The sequence below is a fragment of the Drosophila teissieri genome, chromosome 2R, assembly GCF_016746235.2.
Source record: "Drosophila teissieri strain GT53w chromosome 2R, Prin_Dtei_1.1, whole genome shotgun sequence".
In the NCBI taxonomy this organism is placed as follows: domain Eukaryota; kingdom Metazoa; phylum Arthropoda; class Insecta; order Diptera; family Drosophilidae; genus Drosophila; species Drosophila teissieri.
Window position 1 is genome coordinate 12927493 of NC_053030.1, and position 21763 is coordinate 12949255.

Sequence of the window (21763 nt, forward strand, 5' to 3'; positions counted from 1 at the left end):
AAGGACAATGGCACGTTAATTGCGGGGAGCAGAAGGAGCAGGAGGAGCAGGAGGAGGAGGAGGACGCCAGCCGATATTGCCGAATTGTTTGCCAGCACACCACCACGCACCCTAATGACCCATAAACACTGGCTCAATAGGCCATATCCGCTGTCGCTGGCCAGATAACGCACCTCGAACCGGGGCCACCTGTCGCCCCAGTGCCCCTTATGGCCCAAACGGGCACATCTATAACGAATGCCTGGCCTGGCCTGGCCGGGCGGGCAATAAACACACGTACCCACACATAAACTCTATTTATCAACAAACATTTTCGCTGGCCCCGCTAACAACAATGGCACCTAGTTGGCTGTAAAACCCCAGGTCGTGTCGGCTGGATTTGGGGCGGGGTTGCGTTCGTTTTGGGGTTCATTTGGGGAGCCCCACCCATCCAACCCATCCACCCATCCATCCCATCCAACCCATCAACCCACCATCAACGACGACCAAACCCAAAAAACTGACTTGCGTTTAAAGCGAACGTTAGGGGCGAACTTTTAATTAGAAAGCAAGTACGGTCAGCTGGAAAATGGCTGGGGAGCAGTGGCAAATACGGAAACTATGCACGGGAATATTTCATTATGTGTATACGTGTGCGAAGTACACATGTACATTGTACATATCGGTGCACAGCGAGAAATGACATGACGCAAAAATGTATGTAATTATAATTAGTGTGCAACAACATGGAAGGAAAGGATAACTTATGAATCAAAGCAAGAGAGAGAAAAGAGTTTTGATCATCTAAAGATAGCTTATAAGCTCATAAGAACTTGCATGATTTATTTGTTATTATCTATACGGTATCCTTTTGTATTCAGCATAGAAGAAACTATTTCTAGTGTTTTTATGAATTTTTTTTGATGCATGCGTGTTGGACTGGTAGCACTGACTTTTGCGACTCTGCATGTTTAGGCCCAATAACGGAATTGAACGAACGCACAATAGTTGGCAATCAAGCGCGTTGAGATGGGGTAGGTTAGGGTCATGCCACGCACCAGGGATTGGCTTGATCCCGATCCGAGTGGCCGCCCCCAAATCCCCGGAACCCCGAGTCACCGAGTCCCCGAATCCCCATTCCCAGATGATAAATCGCGGGCTGACATCTCCATTGCATCTGCATGTGTCAGCCGCTCATTAAAAAGGTATTCATCATTACGGCGACCGCCGTTGCAGTTGTCGCACCCAAAGTGAAAATGCCGCCAAGACTGGCGGCGAGAATCGTATCTCTATATCTGTCGCTATACTACGAGTATCTTTTGCGGCGGCGTGTTTGCTGTCAAAATGCATTCCCACAGGGGGAAATGTGGGGCTGCTCAGCCTCAGATGTTTCCATTAATTTCAATGGGGATAACTTCCATAAGGTGCAGCGACTTTAGGGCCCGAATGATCGATGTTAATGCGATCAGTGTATCTTCGGGATTTTCGCAACCATAGCTTCACGAACTGATGGTTTGGCATTTTGGGATTATAAATCGCTTAACTAATTCAAGGCAGCGATAGTAATCCCGAGTAATGATCGTTAGATTGAGTTCATAAATTATGTTAGGTGCAATGTAGCATTTCCTGGTATTGGTAAAAGGTTATTCCATCACTTCGAAGTCGAATTCGCGACTTGATCGTTTAGCGAATTATTGATGTTTGATTTATGGCCAAATATGGAGGCCAAGGTGGCTAATTGATGGCATAAAATACTATAAAACCAGCTTGCGGCGCAAAACGTGTTGTTATGCAAATCTGTGGAGTGAATTTCTATCGTTTGGATGTAGTATAGTTGTTATAAATAAACGTGATGGCGATCGTATTAAGGTAAATAACATTATGCAGTTTGTACATCTTTTTTCTTGAATATACATTGCATAAATAACCACAACCAGATTGAAAGAACTTAAAACCTTTTAGTAGCTATCAGGTTACTTGTGTTTATTGTGAGAGCATCTCGGTTTCGCTGTGAACTTGGCCACATGCGGCATGTATCGAGGTGCAATTGTAGTTCTCGGGCTTTCTTCTCCCCGTTTTATTTTCGTTATTGTGAAATTGTTCAATAATTTTCCTTTTTCTCCTCCCATCCCTGTTGTCATCTGCGGCCTCTTTTCGAGATGAGATGAGTTGGGATGCGTTATGCGATATGTGCGCCACTTTGGCTTATGATGGAATTGACACTTCAGTTTCTGTGACACACGAAGTGCGGGACGCCCATCAAAAACAGACCCCGGGCTCTGATACATAAGCATAATTCCCCAACCCATCCATCCATCCAGCCATCCATCCATTCATCCAATCCCGAGTAGAAATAGAGAGATGCCAGATAGTGGAGGCAGACGCACTTGAAATGCATAAAATGGCATTTTCCTTTGTGTGGTGTGCAATGAATGCCTGTGCTTTTGCCTCTTTGCTGCGTGTTTTTTCTTCGAGTGGAGTGGGAGTGTGGATTTTTACGGCCAAGTGGAGTTGGAGTTTTTAGATGCATTTGCTAGTGCTAATGGCGCATTTATGACCACAGGGTGGCAATCGCAAAGCTCGGGGTTGTGTGTTTGTGTGCTCTATCAGTCGATCAATTTGTCCTCTCGTCACTTGGCATAATAAACTCTAACCCCCAATCACACACATGGTTACATATATATGTACATATGTGGAGTTTTGTAACAGCTGAGTAAACCCCTGCGTAAATTGTTTTATCATCACGAAAAGTTTCAGTTTGGATTTCCGCTAATTGCCAAAGAGCAGCCCTGAAGTTTGCCTTGGTTTCATTTTCATTTCCATTTCCATTTCCATTTTATGCCTTTTCCTTTGTGTGTAATCTAAGCTGGAAAACGGCGGGGGCACTCTATATAGCCTACATAACTGTAAGTTCCCACTGCCACTGCCTCACGCTTTGTTGCACCACATTTCCTTTAACCCACAAAATCCATAAAAACCAGGCACATGCGCAGCGTCGAGATGTAAAAGATACATCTGATATGGCTGGCAAAAGGCGGAAAACAATGGGAACAGGGCGAAATGCGTTTGAAATGGAGAACGACGAAGAATGAATGAAGAAACTGCCGGCGGATATATCGCTGTAGTTCTTATTGTTCCCAGCGTCAGTTACTCTTCTACATACATATGTAACTCTTGTCGCACGAATCTTCCTCCCGTATCAATCATAATTAGGAGGCCAGTATCTGTAAGTTTTGAGGAGCACTAATGTGTTCCCGACTCTCAAGCGCACACACAGGCATACATAAATCCCAATGACTTTTGGTTTTACGCTCGTGAGAATCCATCATCATCGCATCTTGGGCATACACAGAAAAAAGGAATATTTAAATGTGCTCAATTGTGGAGATTGTAAATAACTTTTGAAGGGAGAACGAATCTAAGACATTTATTAGCTGGAAGCTATAAATTAGCAGATAAGTGGGTGGGTTTTTGAAGAAGAACTTTGGGAAGAACTCAGCACAATAATACATTTGAAATACATAATATACAATATATAAATTTATGCATAATAAAAATTGAGAAATTTTAAAAAGCAATCAAGCTTGTTTATATGTTTAATTGCTGTGAGTAAAGAAATATATACCTAAAAGGTCAAAAGGCAAAATAAAAGTTGAAGAGCAAATCTCGAGAATCTCAACAGAACATCATAATCCCACACAGACAATTTTGAAGACTTCGTTTTAAGACCTCCAAAATAAAAAACGGCATTAGTCTGAATTTTAATCAGGACTTTAATGTGGTTTTTATTTTCTCCGAGTGTTCTGCATGCAGCTGCACTTGCCTCCATCCGACTTTTGGAGCCCACATCCCAGCCATCAAATGTTTAGTGCTTAATAAAGTGTGTTATGTCTTTTGTGTAATTATTTTTAGCTTTAGTCGCGCTTGAATGCCGCGTTAGGAGAGGGGAAGGGGGGGAAGTCGCGGGGGAGGGGCCTTACAGGCGTTTCTAAGCGAACATTATCGTGTGTGGGCCACCAAAACACGGAGATCTCAAAGGTTTGGGGCCAAGCTCCGAAAAAAGCCCCCTTCCACTTGGCTCGATGCTTATGTATCTGCAAGATACATTTCTACATATATATGCTATACATGGTGTAGTATGTAAATGCGAGAGTTCCACCTACAAGGTGCTTTAGGCTTTGGGCTTTAGGTTTGGGCTTTTGGGTTTCTATTTGCACAGGTGTTTTTAGCACCTGGGTTCATGGCTGCCTGATGTGTTTGGGGCATTAGTTATCATCGTCTTCCGCCTCCGGGGGGCGTGTCACCCGGTAAGTGCTAAAAGGCATTCGACTGCACTTTTCTGTAATAATTAGCACATCATGACTTGTAAATAAAGGCCACCACTGCTGGACGTCGTTCTCCGTGGGACGACCTCTAGCTGCTCCACATAAATAGAGATACTCTAGAGTAAGATGAATGTACTCTTACTTGATTCAAAACTGCTCATGTTATTACACAAATTGAGACAATCTTGTAATACAGGATTTCCTGAAGTTAACTTAATTTTAGTCATTTGTGGCCTATGAAAATCCAATATAAACTCAATCATTTAGTTACTTATCCTAGGTTTCAACTATTTCTAGCACAACTTTTTTCAATTTATGCACATTGATTAATTACCCCATTCTGAACATAAACTTTGTCGTTTTGCTATGTTTTTCCAATCTCTATGCTAAAACTTTGATAGTTTGGCGCAAACTTTCGTTGCTTTTCCCATCGCGATTGCTTTTCCCACGAAAATCATTTGGCAGATGGCTTTTTGATTGCTCCGGCTGCTAATTTTTGGAGAGGTAATGGCCCGCAAGGCAATCTCGAAATTCGAATCGCATCGAAGCATAATTCAATTTTCGCTTTAGGCCAAACGAAACCGGTCCACAAGATGCTAGCCATCAGCCAGCAATCAGCTAATAATAAAGATTTTAAACTAATTGGCTCATTTAACGCTGCAAAAAAAATCATTATAATAATAATGTCTGATGACTGATGACCGCTGCTCGCCGATGAGTCGCAAAATCATGGCCTTCGCCGAACTGGAGAGGGAGTGTATCGCAAGTCGCCAGAAATTAATTATACAAAAGTAAGTTTTGCCACTGCAACGTGCCCTCTTCTTGGCTGTCTCTCAGTTACTCGCCCATTTTTGTCAGCGATTTTGCAAATTGAAAAGGTTTCCCCACCGACCCCCTCCCCACAATGACCTCCCCAGCGACCAATGACCTTTATCGCGAAAGTCATTAACGAAGGAATTGGGGCATGGCAAGGCAGCAGTCGAAGTCGCAGGACGACCAAGAAGGACGGCATTGATAAAGTGGAAGGAAACACATAAAAGCTGCTGGACATAATCGTCTCCGGGGGCGAAAGGGGGTGGTCTACACACAGAGAAAAGTGTGAGCTCAAGAAAGGTAATGTAATTCTTAGGTATTTAACAAGGTTGTGTGGAATGTGACCACTAAAATATCAATGAAACTACGAATTTGTGGAATGTGACTACTGAAAAATTCAATGAAATACTGATAAACGTTTAGGAAACTAAATGCCAAACTAAATGAATAATATTTGTTATTCTGTTTAGAACTTTTTTCATATTATGATTTCATTTTGCATAGTCGGATCTGTTTAATTTGAGTAATTCAGAGGTTTTTTTGTATATAAAACTATATATTCTTCTGAGAATGATAATAGGGTAATGGGAAATTATACTTTTGTCTAAATAACCTTTCTATTTATTCTGTGAAAATAGATGAAAGGATTTTTTCAAGTGCCTTGGAGTTTTCTTGGTGACTTACTTGCGTGCCAGGCGTTTCCTTATTCCCGCGAACATTTTCGGTTCTCCGTGGGCCGCTCGCCTTTATCCGCTTTTATGTCCGTACTAATGTTGTATTGTAAATTAAATTGTCGATTTCCGGAGGGTTTCGCCGCTCCAGCGCTATCTGTACCGCTCCCGGCCGAAACAGAAAAAAAAGGGCAACGGAGTACGGCGACACTTAAAATTAATTAAAAAAGCAGCAAAAAGGCGCAAACGCAATTGTCGCGCAGCTTCACTTCATGTACTCCAACTTGTTGGTTTGCAGCTTGTTTTTGTTCACTTGGCAAGTTGTTGTTGCTGCTGTTGTTGCTGTGGCGATTGGCAGCTCTTGGACGCCTCATTGCAAGAGGCGGACGGACACACAAGCCAGCTAGCAACAAACAAATGGGGAAAACAGACACCGAAATGAAAATCAATTAGCCAAAGTAGCTGCGGCAGCTGCAACTGTTCGCCGGAGATTTATTTCTATAGACGCGGACGGATTGTAGATTGTGCAATCCGTAATTCGTAACTCGTAACTCGTAAGGCTTAATTCGTAATTCGTAATTCCGTAATTCGACGGAATCAATAATCCTCAGCTGCGATCGCGATCGAGCACTTCCACTTCCATTTGCCAACGCACTTGGAAACACTTTCAGTGCACCCGAAATATTTTCATTCACATTCACTTATTTCATTCATTTACGCTCCACGTTGACAAACTCCTCTGGTTTTGGTCTTCTTTTTTCTCTGCGTGGCGCTGAAACGAGGAGAAAAGGAGAAATTCACACATTATTTTCAAATTTATATCCCCTTCATGTGTATCAGCATCAACAACAAGCATCCAAATAAAATGAAAGAGGGGCATTTCGGGTGGGTCAAATAAGCGATTTATATAATTGACGTGTCGAGTGACAAATTCGAAGCATTTGCTTCCAACAAGTCGCATCGAATGGGATTTTAGGTTCCCACTTTTGAGGAGTTTCGCAGTTTCAGAGCTACAGAGTTACAGCATCAGCAGAAGTGTCGTAATTCTGCCCGGGCAAAATTTGAAATTGGAATTTACTACACTTATTTGATATGCTACGAAACCACAAGTGGTAAATTAAGGGAATATATATCGTTTGTATGTGTAATGCTGACAGGGTCACGTTTTCGTTTAGTGCCAGATCATGTGCACCATATTACTAGCAACGATTTGGCTTCCAATTATTGCTAAGTGACTTTAAAGCCAATTATTGTGATCAAATCAAATGAAAATATTGCAACGCCAATAAGGGGCTTACTCCACATTTAAAATAGATTTATAAAACTACGATAAAGGTAAAGTATAAGTAAAGTATTTTTAATTAGTATTCAACTAGTGTAGAAATTCCAAATCTGTATTTGCAAATTCCTAATGGTGCATACCTGTAGCAATTAGTGCTTATTAATGAACAGAGCTGATTCTCGGGGTGAAAACCTTTAATGATGTTTCGGGCCTAACGATATTGGCAATTAAATGCCGCAAAAACTTACTTAAACCATTTGGCTGGAGAACAACTGTTACTCTTGCTGTGTGAGAAGGCATTTAGTGGCCGGACCCGCAGAACTGAAGAACTGAAGTGAAGATGTGAAGATTTATGGTCTGTGAATTTGATGGAATCAAGGGAGATTTGCAGCAGAATAAGCATCGGAGTCTGCTGGCGCTGGAGAATGGGAATGTCTGGCATTGCGGATGGATGGCCACTGATAAGGCGGCCGTGCGATCTGCGCCGGAACAGAGTGGGTAACATCAATCATGGCCTCAATCTGCGTGTGACCCCCAACCATTTTGGCCAGAACGGATGCAGATGTAATTATGGCCCAGTGCTCCCCGTTCTTTTGGGCCCCCTTTTCAGCGCTAATGGCGTATTCGGTTACAGTTTCGGCCCTGCACTTGGACCACATACGAGTTTCCAGAGTTTCCAGAGTTCCGAGAGCTTCGAGAGATTCGAGGGTGCAGAAGCGGCAACAGATGGAGCTGCAGCTACTACACTCAGCCATGCGTGGCAAAGAACATGGTTTTTTCCTACGTTTTTCACTGTTTTCCACTGTTTTTCAATGTTTTTCCCGCTTTTCCCGCTTTCCACCAACCAACTTGCCAGCGAGAGCGTGAAAAAAGCAAAACGCACCAACTTGAAGCTTCTCACGCACGCGGTGGCATTTGTATCTGTATCTGAGTCTGTGCATCTGCGAGTCGAGTACTAAATACTGTATCTATTGGAGATTGCAACACGTAGTATCCCGGTTTCTCTCGCCGCACAGCGAGAAAATACTACCCGCTTCAACGACGGTAATTCTATATATTGATAAGATTGAGTAAATATCATAAAACTTCTAATTTGGTATACCTAATATAATGATAAAAAGCGCATTTGTATCTCTCACTTAATGGTTGGATAAACTAGAAAAGATATATAATATTTTGGTAAAACAAACAAGACAAAGAAATAAATGCATTTTCCCTTGTATTTATGTAGATATTCAAATGATTTAAACATTTTTCCCAATATGTTTAGTAATATCAATGTGGAAGGTTGTGATGGCATAATTTCCTCCTGTGTCGCCCTTGTTATGCTTCATATTCCGCACTTGGCTGTGCCGCTATTTTGGGTCGTTCCCCCTTTTTTTACGCTTTTCCCTCTTATCCCCCCTATCCATCGTATCCCGGTTTCCCGCTTTCCCGGCTTCCCGCTTTCCTGCTTTCCCATTTGCCCATTTTCCCCTGAATGAACAACGGAAACCTGCCGCATACGCTACGCCTCAGCGAGCGTGCAATTACCACCGCAAAACAGTTCTTCTGGATCCGAATCCAAATACGAATACGAATCGGAATACGAATCGGAATCCATTCTCCACCATCTAAATATCATAGGTTTCTCAAACTCAAAAACAGTGCAATCTCGCCGGCAAGTGGAACTCTTCTGATTTATGGCCCATTGTATCCGACAGATACAAAACGCTTTTACCAACACTCGAGGCCCACAAGTGGCTGCCGCTGCAGTTTGTGCCCCTTCCCCTACCCCTTCTGCTGCTCCCCCTCCCAAGTGCCCTCGTTCACTGATTACTTTGCACTCTTCAGCAAGTGAAATCCAAGACTCAACGCCCACAGATTGAACAACAAAGAGTTGCTCAAATTTCTGGGGGACTTAAGTGCAGGGGGAAAGTGTCACCCACATGCCACAGTCTCGAGATTAGAGAACAATCCCCGCTCAACTGGCTAAGGAATTCGCCAGATCGCCTTTGTTGACCCAAAGCTAGAGTAATGGAAACGATTTCTTAATAGAACTCATTTAGTTTGGCCCGAGGCACACAGTAGTTATGTGAATGCACATAAGTAACCATTGATGTTCTCTGAACATATCATTTGATTGAGCAAACCAATTTAAGCATGTTTCGAAGTATTATCTAGACCCAAATAAAAAGCTTTCTGCACAGATTTGTTGCCAAATTTAGCTGAGATTTTCTTTATGCGCGGCAGAATCTTTTTTTTTTTTATGATTTTTGCTGGCAGATGAAAAACGAGGCAAGAAAACTGCGACGAGCAAATGTGCGAAATAAAAATTTCATAACGTGAAATTAGCGCACATAACTCGAATGCAAATGCAATTTGGGCACGTCGTGGCTGGTGGACAGCAAAGGGGGCATGGTTATGCATTGGGGGGAGGCTGGTGGGTGGCAGGGAGAGGGGTGAGAAGGGGGGCCAGAAGAACCCTCACCAACAACTGAACCAACTGATGCCGCCGATGACGAGTCGCTGATGGGGAATATGGCTGGCTGAGTGCGGCTCGAGTTGCTTGGCTGCCCATAAACGGAGCAGCAGCTGCATGGCAAAACTCCTTTCCTCCCTTCGCCCCCCCTTTACCCCCTTTACCCCCTTTCCCACCGCTTTTCCGCCTTTGAGAAGATCTTGGGCAACGGGATTTATAATTAAACATAAACCCGCCGGATCCGCAGACTCAGCGACTCGCCAAAGGCACGCAGAGCCAGAGGTCCATTCATGCCAATAAGCAGAAGATGGCAAATGGGAAAGGAAATAAAGTGCTCTCGAGCAGGCCTCCTTTTCATTTGGTTCCACTTTTTTCGCATTCCACTGACAGGGACGACAGGGAAGACAGGGAATGTGTCGCCAAGTTGGCTACCTCACAGCCCCGCGAAAATCGTATCGAGAAATGAGAGCGCAGCATAAACAAATCATAAATCTGTGAAAAATATGTTTTATGGCTGTGTACATGACCGCGACCACCCAAAAATATGCCTGATCTCTGGGCGAATATGAAATCGTATTGCCGCGTATCGGTGCGTATCTCTGTGTATCCCACAGATGCGCAGATACATTTCGCTGTGTGTTTTGAAGTTGTCAGCGTTTTCGAAACTAGATTTTTTGTAGACACTTCCCAGTTCTGTGTGTCCAATTAGAGAGAAAAATGGCTGTGTGAATACATGTTCAACCCCACCACCCCACCCACTCACTTGTTTGTTTTTCACAACCATTTTTGATGGTTAATCGAGTGAAATGCAATCAAATTTACATTCACTGCCAAACTGCCAAGTAAACTACTCGCCCCCTCAAATGCTGGCCATAATAAATGCCAATAAAAGTTCACATTTAACCCATAAAACTCCGATCGGGGAATTGCCGCCTCTTGGTTCTCCTTTTTCTGGCTTCAGCTCAATTTCAACTTTTATTGAAGTGCCAGTGGCAGCAGGTGGGGAAGGTGAGGTAGGAGGTGCAAAAACAACTACGGAAATCCTCTCGATGACAGGTGTAAGGGCGGGAAATACAGGTGTGTTTGCGAATGGGAGCGGAACCAGGAAGCACTTGGATGTGCCTGAATGTGCTAAAACCCATTTTTGCCATTTGCCATCCAATTAAAATGCTGTATTTGCCAATCCACTCGGGATTAGATTGGCATTACTGATGGAAATGCGTTCGGAACGACGTTTAATTACTTGGGATGCCTGGCCGAGCCAAATTCATAGTTCTTTGTCAATATTCCAATCTCTAAGACAATCTCGTTTGGATCAAAAGGGTTTCACTCGCCTTAAGACTGATGTTTAATTAATAGAGATGCCAAAATGCCATTCTAGAATCTGACACAAAAACAATCAGTTTATTTATTCCCAACAAGCCTTATAAATAAAACCCTCGTCTTTGTGTTTTGTCAACCTTTGCAATTACCTTACTTGACTCGAATTCATAGTGCTCCCATTCACCAAATCAGTTGGTATCCTCCACTTTTTATGAGGTTATCGAACCCAATGCTATCTCGACCGAAGCTCCATAGATTTATAGCTGTGCAAAGCACTGTGCGAGTGGGTTTACATATATATATTTGTTCACTATCTGCCGAACGGCGAGCCCAATCAATTGATGGAAAATTGTTCCCGACTAAGCCAAAGTCTCAATTGTAAACCGTCGCGGAAATGTAAACACATTTATGCTAGGCAAACATTTTCCGCGCTTCCTGCTTTCTTGTGACGGGTACAACCACGTACCCGCCACCCACTTTTCCCACCCACTGACCCCGATGTTGTAAATCTCTGGGTGGCTTTATCTTGAGCTCTGCGTTTCCACGGACTGCGGCAGTCAGCAGAAACTATGCCAAGGCGAGGGCCTTTCAATGAACGCATTATATGCGTGGATTCTGGCCAGGCTAATCTAGAGATAAGAGCCCTGCGAAATGGAGAAGGCAGCCATGAAATACATAAAATTTGGAAGCGGAAGCCTCATTATTTGCTTGGGTAATTAGCGTGAATTGGAGCCACATAAGCTGGCTCAAAAGCCTGAGTGAATGGTGGACACAAAGTAATTGTATTAAGTAGCAAATTGAATAATGAAATGAAATAACCAATTAAGAGTCCCAGGAAGTGGCCAAAACCGAAAACAGCAATCGCAAGGCAAACAAAAGCCCATATGACACCATCAGCATTGGCATTTTATTTGGCTTTAGCTTCAGCTTCAGCTTTGCTTTTGGTTTTGGTTTTTAGCTCCATCATTGACTAAAAACGTACGAGTATATACATATAGTATGGTATAGTAAGCCAGTTACCGGTTTCAAAGACGCGCAGGCGACAAAAGTTCTGTTGCCAAAAATTAAGAGCCAATCCGGGGGGAGTTTCGGGGAAGGTGTTGCCAAGTAGGATGTGGCCGCTGTTTGTGTTATGAATCTGAATTTCTGAGTTTCTGAATCAGAACCAGTTCGGCAAGTTGCTGGCTAACACATCGCACTACGGCCCAAACAAAGGCTTAGATGCGAGTGAAAAGATACTACTCGCACCACATTGTGTGGAAAAGATGCAGACAGAGTTGTGGCAGCCGAGTGTTGATTTCAATTGTTGACCGTAAAATGGGCTCGAGAAAAGGTGTCAAGCCAACCTTGTGCCCTGCTTGAAATTCATATAAAACTCAAATTTAAATGCGGAGAAACGACATAAAACGAATCACCATAAAACGCGAAACGTGCCCTAAACCAAACTTTGGAGCAGCACCGAGCCACCGAAAGAGCGGAAAAAATTAGTGCGTGCCTGCTGCAAATGCTTTGCTGCTTTGCCCTGAGATTGGGCCCCCTGGAATTGCGAAGAGTCAACAACTACTGTGCTCCACCAGCACCACAACCAACACCAGCTCCATATCGCTATATCTCCATCACCCAGCTCCTGCTCTGGTTCAAGGAATTTATGATATGAGCCCAAATGAGATATGGTTATGGCTGATGTGTTTGCGTTGCGTTTGTCAACCCGAATAGGCAGACAGTTGGGCAGACTGTGGGACCCTGCCAGAAGTTAGGTAGTTAAGATATACAACTGGGATAGCGCCACCACCACCTACGGGTAACCTCCCACCCCATTAACTTGGCCCAAAGCCCACCCCCTCTTACCTCTCCCCTTAGCCACATGCGTATGCAAATGCCAGCTTATGTGGAGCAGCAACCCTGGCTGTGGCTTATTTATTTGCCAGCGACACGAGAAGTCTCTTTCGACCTCACTATCTACTGTCTCCCTACATTTTAGAAGCTCTTTTTTCGATGAATTCCTGTGGTTCTGTTGACAGCCACGTTTCTGTACTAAAGGCTCCTCTTCCACATACTCTAGTTCGGCCTAATCCCAACCTGGCCAACTCATCCGAGCACTTTTCACAATTTATTTGTTTTCATACATATAATATATTTCATATGACTTTGTGGCAGAACAATTGTTTGGCATGCTTTTGTTTTGTATGCTGAATATTTTCATTCATCCTTTAATTCATTGTTGTCAACGTCAATTTCTGAATTTAATCTTTTTCATTTAACTGAGTTGAAACTAGGGCTGCTTGGCCAGTGTCAATGGCATTAAATCTTTTTCTGCCATCATTTCATTATTTATGGAATAATCTACTGTAACTTCACACCTTTCACACTTATTTGCTGTGGATTTTGCGGCTGGCCGACCGGAAGTAATTGCAGCTTAATTTCATTTGAGTTTAAACTGAATTTTCGCCGAAACTCTTGTCCCCAGCCAGTGCTAGCCGCCTTCATTCATTATGCAAATCAAATAATTTCGTACATGTGTAGCCGTGTTCTCTAAAAAACACGCACACCTTTTCGGACGCAGGCGCACCTTTCTGCTTCCGGTTTTTGTGGCGGCAGCACGTGCGTGAAAATTGCGCCAGTTGGTGGGTTGAGTTTTTCCCCTAAAAGGGAGGAGGACCCAAACCCATTATGATTGTTGTGGCAACAGTCGTAATTAAAATGCTAGAAATTACAGTCGCAGCCACGTCTTTGGTGTTGACTTAAGCGTACTGAGTTTTCTTTATGGCCATCGGCGCCTAGGTTGCATAATTCCAAGGTTGGAGAAGAGTTCTCCCCCTCTTTCAATGAGTTTTTCACTTGTGCTGCTTGTTTTGGGCGAATGCTTGTGCAATGAACCATCAGCATTTCGCTTAGTCGGCTGCGCGTATTCATTAATAATTTCCAGTGAACAAATGCGGTCCTAATCTTATCAGAAATGCGTTTTCCGAACGGATGGGGCTGCCACTTCTCCACTTCTCCACTTTCCATTACTCATTGAGCCATTAGGATTGCGAAATGGCTTTGGAATGGAACCCCGAAGTCGGTGGCAATTCGAGCCACAATACCACGATTCCATTCCCATTGGGATTATTAATTGAATCAATGACAAACCGAATTCAATAAACAATAACCAGGGGAGCCCTTATCGATGGGGCGCCATGTGGCGTATGCGCAATAATATTACGCATACGTTCGCTCCCATAAAGTTGTGCAAGGCATCGAAATGGAAGGGAAGGGAAGGGAAGAGAAGGGAAGGGGAATGAAACCGAAATCAGCAACACTATTTCCTTTCCGCAAGAAGTCCAAAGTGTATGGGCGTATAGCCCGCCAATCGTTATCGTTATCGCCACGGTTATCAGACGGAGATAGCATCGATGACACTGATAATTGACGGCAATCATTGAGCAATTGACAAGTTCATTTAAGGGACAGAGCAAACAAACCCAACAAGAATCTTAGAGCGGCGCCTACAGCTGCTCAAATTAACATATTGGTGGTCGATTGACAAGGGGAAGAGGTGATGGTGTGTCGCTGATAACTACAGTGAAGCTTCTTTAAGACAAATCATCTACTTTCATTGTAAAATCGAAGGGATGCTATAGGGATGACTCAAGTCAAGTAACAATTTGTTTTATTATTGACAGCTTTAGAAATATAGTCATTTAAAATGTATTTTGTTATTGAAACAATAAAACTGTATCATTTTTTACTGAAAATTACACATCTCATATCCTCATATTATATTGTGAAGTGATAGTAATTTTTAAAAGCTGAAAGTACCCTTTTCGCTTGAAGTTTTGTAACAACAAGGCTAAAGTTAAACATCAACATTTGTGTGGTTGAAAAGTATTGATGTAGAGTTACCAAATCGCCTACTTCAAAATCTTGCTAATCTAAGAACAGCAATAAATGATTTTGAAGTCTTTAATTTTGGTACCAAAGTAGGAGGTTGGACTGTGCCTGATGAGTGAAAACGATGGGATGGGGGCAGTGCGAGATAATTATATGTAAATGGGGTTTTGTCGCCTGTTGTTATCGGGCATTTCGGAGGGTTCAAAGGGTGGAACTCATTAAGTCTGGCCGCAGTCATTGAACTTGGGCGATAGGAACTCACTCTTCTGCAGCCTCGGCGGCTCCTGCAGCTGCTGCTTCTTGTGCGAGAGGCTCCTCTGCTCCGTTTGGCCGGAAAATCACGATTCGCTATCCTGCTGCCGCTTTTGCACTGCCATTTGAATTTTCCTCCTTTACTTTATTTTCTTTATTTTCTGGACCAAAAGCACCGACACAAACAAAAACGACGGCGGCAGCAGGTGTGTTGTTGTTTCTTTTGGCTTCTGCTTCGGCTTTGTTTGTTTGATGTTTGTTTTGCCCTGTTGTTTTTGTTGTGTTTTTGTCGGCCTTTGCTTTGCACTTTTCTGCACTCTCTTTTCTCGCTTTTCGCAGCTGTCAACGCACCAAACGCGCAAAATTATGAGCAGAACGCGCACACATGCTCGTATTCGTATTCGTACGTATTTTCTACAGGCCGCACACCCACATATGCATTCGCAAACAACAACAAACGGAGCCGGCGAAAAGTATGAATTGAAAGTGCAACGGACGCGGACCGTAGAACGAAGTGAACCGCGCGCGGCGAAGTTTCGTTAACGACTGAATGGCATTCGGAGTGTGGCTGCCTTATACGCCCACTCTTATACTTGTACAGCGACGCTGCCCTAACAGGCGCTGTTATTAACAGCGCTCCAATTCGCCGCAACAGCTGATTGAGAGCGAGAGAGAAGTTGCCGGCAAAACAAAAAACAATGTATAGGTTGAAACTGGAAAACTGCATTTCACATTTGCTTGTAGAAGACTGTTTAAGAGTGCTTTAGTTTTAGCAGAAAGTATAAGACGGCACTTGCGGCTCAAAAGCAACCACATTCAAGGCAAACAAAGTTTAAGCCATAAGCCCTGATTAGCTACAAAAGATTCGCTATTTCTTCTTTCTAAAAAAATAATTATTTTCCATGCCTGCCTTTCTCCCTAATCCCAGAGCATAATCAAATCATTTAGCCAAAAAACTTATTCAAAACTCACAATAGCTACACGCTCAAATGCCCACAGTTCGTGGCAAAACAGGGGGGTGGGGCGCAAAGGGGGTGGGTGGCTGGGCGCAGGACCCTTGCATTGTTGTACACAATCCATCATTATCGCATAGACTTCCGCTCGCAAAGGAAACGCGGGGAGTGCCCGCAGTGCATTTACATTCGCGCCCGTCTTTTCTTTGCACTCGAAGAATTCGAGAACAAGATGTTTTGGTTTTATATCGATTAAATAATTGTCAAGTAATATGAAACTACTCATGGGCTTTGAAATCGGAAACTGATGTCAATGTAGGGTATTATTTTGGATCAAAAAATGTATTTTTAAAACCAATTCCATTTATTTGTGTACATTCGCCGAGGTTTTAAAATCAAACTTTGAAAATCGTATTATATTCCAATTAAGAAAATTCCCACTAATGATTTCCAAAATTCCTGTAAATTGCAGAAATGTAACCCAAGATCTTTAAGTTTTCCTCACTGTCACTGATTGCTGCGGCCTCACAGTCTAGGTCTCCTTGGATCGTCCTTCTTGCAACACCCACCACACACACACACACACACACGCGCTGACGCACACAATTACAGGCGTCGAACACAGATACACCCAGACACGCAAATTGCAGGGTCGTGAGCACGTGTCTGGCAGCCTTCGCTGGGGATTACGGTCGAGGCAAGTCGAGTCGAGTAGAGAAGAGTGGAGTAGAGTGGAGTAGAGTCGTTCAGTGAAAGTGAGCCGCCAGGATCCACAGGACTCAGTCAGTTGGTCGTCGTCTGGTCTGGCCAACACCACCCCCTTCACCCCTCCTCCGTTTCGCCTCCGAAAAATGTTGCATTCGCCAGCAGTTTTCTATAATTCGTGTTGGCCTTCTTTGGGGGTTGGCTTGACGGTTCTCGGTTTTCGGTTTTTTAGCTTATTTTTGTTGTGGCGGCTGCGGTTTATGCAAATTAGCAAAGTTAACATTTGCCAAATTGTCGAAAATTTCATTTGGCCAGCTCATCCTGAAGGACTATTTGTTTGCTTTTGCAGGGCAGACAGATAAACAAAAGCATATCAGTTACATCAAACATGTGGGATGGATAGCATTTCAAAGGAATTTTTAAATTCGTTGTATATATAATTATATACATATGTGTCTAATATGAGAACTTGAAATATATCAATTGAAAAGTATAACCTTTGTTAAGTCAAATAACCTTTAACAATTTAAGATGGTATAATTGTTTTTTCATTTATTCTGTTCTTTCTCCTTCTACGTCACTTTTTAGAGTTCTTAGGTATGTCTCGTATTATAAAGCATATATATTACACTTTTAAACACTCTAAAATTGAAACATTTTCCAGGAGATTACTTTACTCTAAACAGCGAAATCCACAAGTGGAAGCAGCCTAGCATGCGGAAATGGGAAATGCGAAAAGCCAACAGAGAGAGCTGTGAAATCAAAGCATTTTCGGATTCTTTTGATCAGCAATGTGTTAGGATATAGATGTGACGCCCCTCAAAGTCGCTGCCCCGCCCCCAGAACTCCCTCTTTTTCCTTTTCCGACTTTATTAAGGCAGATCTTCGGCTGCCAGTCCGCCAAGTGACAAAATGCACCTGCACACGAGTTTTTCCCCAAAATGAATGGAGGGGAAATGGGAAGGAAAAGCGGAGGAAAAACGGAGTGGAATGAGTTGGGCGCAGCTATCTATCATAATTAGATTTCGTTCTGTGCTGAAATGTCGTAACGGCAACGAAATGCGTGCACATAAATTAAGTGTGGAGTTTTTCCAGACCGCACTTTTCCCATTTCCCATTTTCCTCCCACAGGCACACACACAAACACACACAGCACACACAGCAAATAGAGCGCCTAATAGGATTTTATTTAATTTCCGCCGCCCAAGGATTTGCCTAATGAGTTTTTTAACCTGCCCAGCGGAGATCTGCATCCTGGTTGGGGACTCGCACAGCGCCCAAGTGAGCAGTATCCAGAATATTTGAATGGAAACGAATCCCTCCCAGCACAAACACGACTTCGGTTTGCTAAACAAGTTTCAGAAAAGGATGCAAAGGCCAGGAATCTGTTTATCCTTTGTCTGGTTGTCTAGGATATTGCCACTCGGCTGCTGGCTGCCTGTCCTTCTGCAGATGCTGCCTTTGGGTTTAGCGAACTTGCTTGGCATTTTCTTTGTGTCTGTCCCTCCATTTTCCCAACTCCCCCCTCCCTTTGAAATATATATCCCCCTTGTTTGGAAAAGTCGGAGACAATGGCTTCGGGCAAGTGAATTGCCCTGGGAGCGCCATTTCTCACTGTATCTTCTGTATTTTCGGTGGGAAATTTATGCTGCACTTGGCTAATTTAATGGCATTTTTCCACAACATAAACGGGAAAGGGCTGCAATTAAATGCAGGAGGAGCTGATATGATTTGTGTCGCCATTTGCATAAATTAGCATACAATGCGTGCAGTTGCTGGCACTAAACCATAATTAGATAAACACACTTATGCTGCCGCCGTTTGTCCAGGTAATTAAATGCATACCGAGACAGGTGTTTTCACATCAACTTATGTGTACTTTACTATATGTATGATACAAAGGCATTCTTCCACTTGTAGCGAAGGAAGGGATCAGATACTCGGATATTATAAAAACTAAACGAGTTTTTCTTTAAGCTCAGTAATAATAGTGGGGGATAATTGCTTTTTAATCGATTTTATGCCAACTTCATTTGATTAAAGTAGTTAGTAACGGCAGCTGGTTAACTGCTCTATTTTATTTAAATTAATACACATTTACTCTTTATTTAAAAACCATTCTGTTCAGAAAATTTAATTCAATAACAGACACGCATTGATTTGCCCATCAATGAAATCGTTCAACTACACAAATGTGTCTGAATGAATACATAAATACACGTACAATATCCATTCATCAGAATTTCCTTTGACATTTAATTATAAATTCCTTTCGTTAAGCAAAAAACTAATAAAACTGTGTAATTTTTACTCAATGCTAAAGGGATTAAATTCCAAAATATGAATACAAACGGAACTAGCCTTTTTTTGCCATTCGAAATCATTCGAATGAATGGCTTTTAGATCCCTAACCAATTTATGGCTTTTAGAAGAGTAACGAATTCTCCACCCCTCACCAACAGCAACTACGCAGTAAATTCAATCAGTGCGCGGCACTCGAATAAATGGCGAATCCTTTCGCTTATATTTAAATATTTGACATTTTTTGGGGGCGAAACGAGCACTTGAATCATCATCCCCCTTTTGCCCCAGAAGTTATCATAATGCGGAGAAGATTATGAATTCATTTATAATAATTTAGTTTGAGTTATGCGCGAAACACTGAAACCCACTCAGCTCGCAATCCCATAATGAGCATATTCTATTAGTCGACTGGGTGTGCCACCCCTAAGTTGCCGGGGTTGCAAATTAACAAAGCCCGAGTCCTGGACACATGTTGCATTCAAATGTCTCCGTCTCCGTCGCCGGAGTCTGGGTAATGCCGTGTTGTGACAAACCCCAAATCGCCCAAACTGACGGACGGGCAATCCCTTTGATGCCGCCAACCATTTGCACCCGCAACCACCGAAAGCGACAAGAACAACAACTGCTATTCCGGGGGCAGGAGTGCTCCACTGCATCACCATCACCATCATCCGACTGACAGACGGACAGACAGCCAGGCATGCGAAAGGATATGCCAGGAAGTTACTTGAACGGGCATCAAAAAGCTTGGCCCAACTCCCCCACTGATTTCCATGGCTTTTCCTTTTCTTTTTCGGGCATTGATAGCTGACACGCAGTGGAAACTGAAAATTCAGGAGATGTATTTGCTTAGCATAATGGATTTGAGGCACTCGGTGTTTCGTCACTCCTTGTTGGGCACTCGTATAATTGAAAATCGAATCAAATCGCGTGAAATTTAATCAACTTAAGAACCCTGGAAACGCGAGAGCCGCCGGATCGGGTTCACAACTCCCCAGGCGAGCGAGGAAATGGAAAAATTAGCACAAATCCATGTGATAAACTGGCTACTATTTGCTTTGAATCGAGTTACTCCCCAGTAGAGAGCTCCCCGAACCAGGAGCTCCACCTCCACGGCAGGAGGATTGGCGAGTGGAGTGGAGTGTTGGAGTGGTGGAGGCCACTAAGCGCACAGGAAGCCCGTCGGAACGGATGCCGCAGCTCCGGCCATCTGAACTCTGGACTCTAATGCACGATTAATGCCCATTCCCAGACGCACTGCCTCCACCTCCATGTGCGATGTGCATTTCCTAGTAACTACAGGTGAGCTTAGCGAGCGCGACAAAAGGAAAACACTGAATGGATATGGAATTCATATACATCTCCCAGAATGTTGAAAATGATATTTAAAGGAGAAAGTGGATGGATTATTCCTTCCTTTAGGAGTATATATGCTTTCCAAACTGAGTCCAAGCTGCCGAAGTCCCACTGTACTTGACTTCAGATGGCGGCGATGTCGTGGGCGAATGTCGATGGCATGTCCATTTTCAGAAATTAAGCCCTATAAGCGGCTTTCATGGGACTTTGCCCACGACTCTCGCCCATCTGGCCACTCGGGCCATGTGGAGCTATGTTTGTCTGTTTGGCCACTGGCAGGGGACACGGAATGGAGCTGGAGTCACTTTCGTTGACGACCCTTTATTTGATACCATCAAAGTCATCACACAATACTGTATACTGTATATAGTATGGTGTGGCGTAAGCAGATTTGTCACTTCTTCACTTGTTGGCGCGACGACGGGAGTTGCCAAAGATGCGCAGGTGCTTGCTCCGGTTGAGCTCCCTGGCTTCCCGTTGGCTCAGCTCGTAGAGCTCCTTCTCCAGCTGCTGGATGTGGGCTGCCATGGCCTCGGGCGGGAGGAGACTGAGTTCTGGAGGAAGTTTTGCGGAGTACTTGTGAACTTATCACCTGGGGAAACCACTCACCATACATCCTGCGCAGATCCTCCTCGCTCTCGTCATCGTGTTCGCCGGCTGCCTCCTGCTCCTTGTCCTTTTGCTCGTCCATCTCGGCGATGATGGAGTCCACTTGCTTGTGATCCTGCTGACCTTCGTCGTCGCTCTCGCCATTGGAACTGCCGCTGCCGCGTTCCAGCTTCTCCAACTCGAACTCGATGGGGTCCTCCTCCAACGTGTACTCCGCATCGCTGGGACTGTCGCCCTTAATGGACTTGGCAACTTTATCCATATTTTCGCTATATCATTAAGTTTTCAATAGGCTTCCTTGATGGCGCGTTGAAGTGAGGTTTGCCAGCGTGAAATCGCCTAATTGAGCTTGCCACCTTGCTAATAGAATATATCACAACAGAAGGGACCCAGGAAATTAGCTTTTGTGCACCACCATTTGCTGGAATGACAGGTTTGAAGTTCAGAATATTAAGCCACCCTCGGCGAAAGTTTCCAAACGCCTAATGAGCTGTGCGAAATTAATTGTCACCGCAGGAGGGTTGCCATCTTCAAAACGAATGCGTAGTATGCAAATTTGCAGCCGTTGCCAGGGTTGCCAAGGTCAACGAAGGAAGCCCTGCAAGATCTGGATACCTGGCATTTGAAAGCGTTATCCAAAGCACTCGGCTTCTTGTAAACAATCCGTCAGCAGGCGTTTTGCATCCCCCAGGAAAAGAATCACCTCTCCAGCCCAAGAAACTTTCCTTACAGGGGCGTAAGATCGAAAATATTTAAAGGGGATCTTAACTGTTATAAGGATGTACTTATGGTATGAGGAAGATAGTAGATTCAGTAACTTACCATTTCATATAGATCTTAGTAATATTAATACTAAT

General features: G+C 43.6%; 2 protein-coding genes across 5 annotated transcripts in view; both read right to left on the reverse strand.

Moving 5' to 3' along the window:
- The window catches only part of LOC122613937, a 39822-nt gene extending 24310 nt beyond the window's left edge, over positions 1-15512 (reverse strand). For all 4 annotated transcript variants that reach the window (XM_043788366.1, XM_043788364.1, XM_043788365.1 and 1 more), the window contains exons 1-2: positions 14990-15512; positions 5802-6560 (exon numbers count right to left, since the gene is read on the reverse strand). In XM_043788366.1, coding sequence (XP_043644301.1) covers positions 5802-5836 — 35 coding nt within the window. In that variant the 5' untranslated portion in view covers positions 5837-6560; positions 14990-15512. The remainder of the gene's footprint in view (positions 1-5801; positions 6561-14989) is intronic.
- A 5142-nt stretch (positions 15513-20654) lies between these two features.
- Positions 20655-21418, reverse strand: LOC122614553. The gene is made up of 2 exons (XM_043789116.1): positions 20907-21418; positions 20655-20851 (listed from the first exon to the last, which is right to left on the reverse strand). The coding sequence occupies exons 1-2, from the start codon at positions 21166-21168 to the stop codon at positions 20700-20702; spliced, it is 414 nt and encodes a 137-aa protein (XP_043645051.1). The 5' UTR covers positions 21169-21418; the 3' UTR covers positions 20655-20699.
- Between the last annotated feature and the right edge of the window lie 345 nt (positions 21419-21763).

Excerpts from the sequence above, each read along its gene's own strand:
- LOC122614553 (XM_043789116.1), bottom strand. The coding sequence starts at position 21,168 with ATGGATAAAGTTGCCAAGTCCATTAAGGGCGACAGTCCCAGCGATGCG. Across the intron at positions 20,852-20,906 it reads GGATCTGCGCAGGATGTATG|AACTCAGTCTCCTCCCGCCC; the intron begins GTGAGTGGTTTC and ends AACTTCCTCCAG.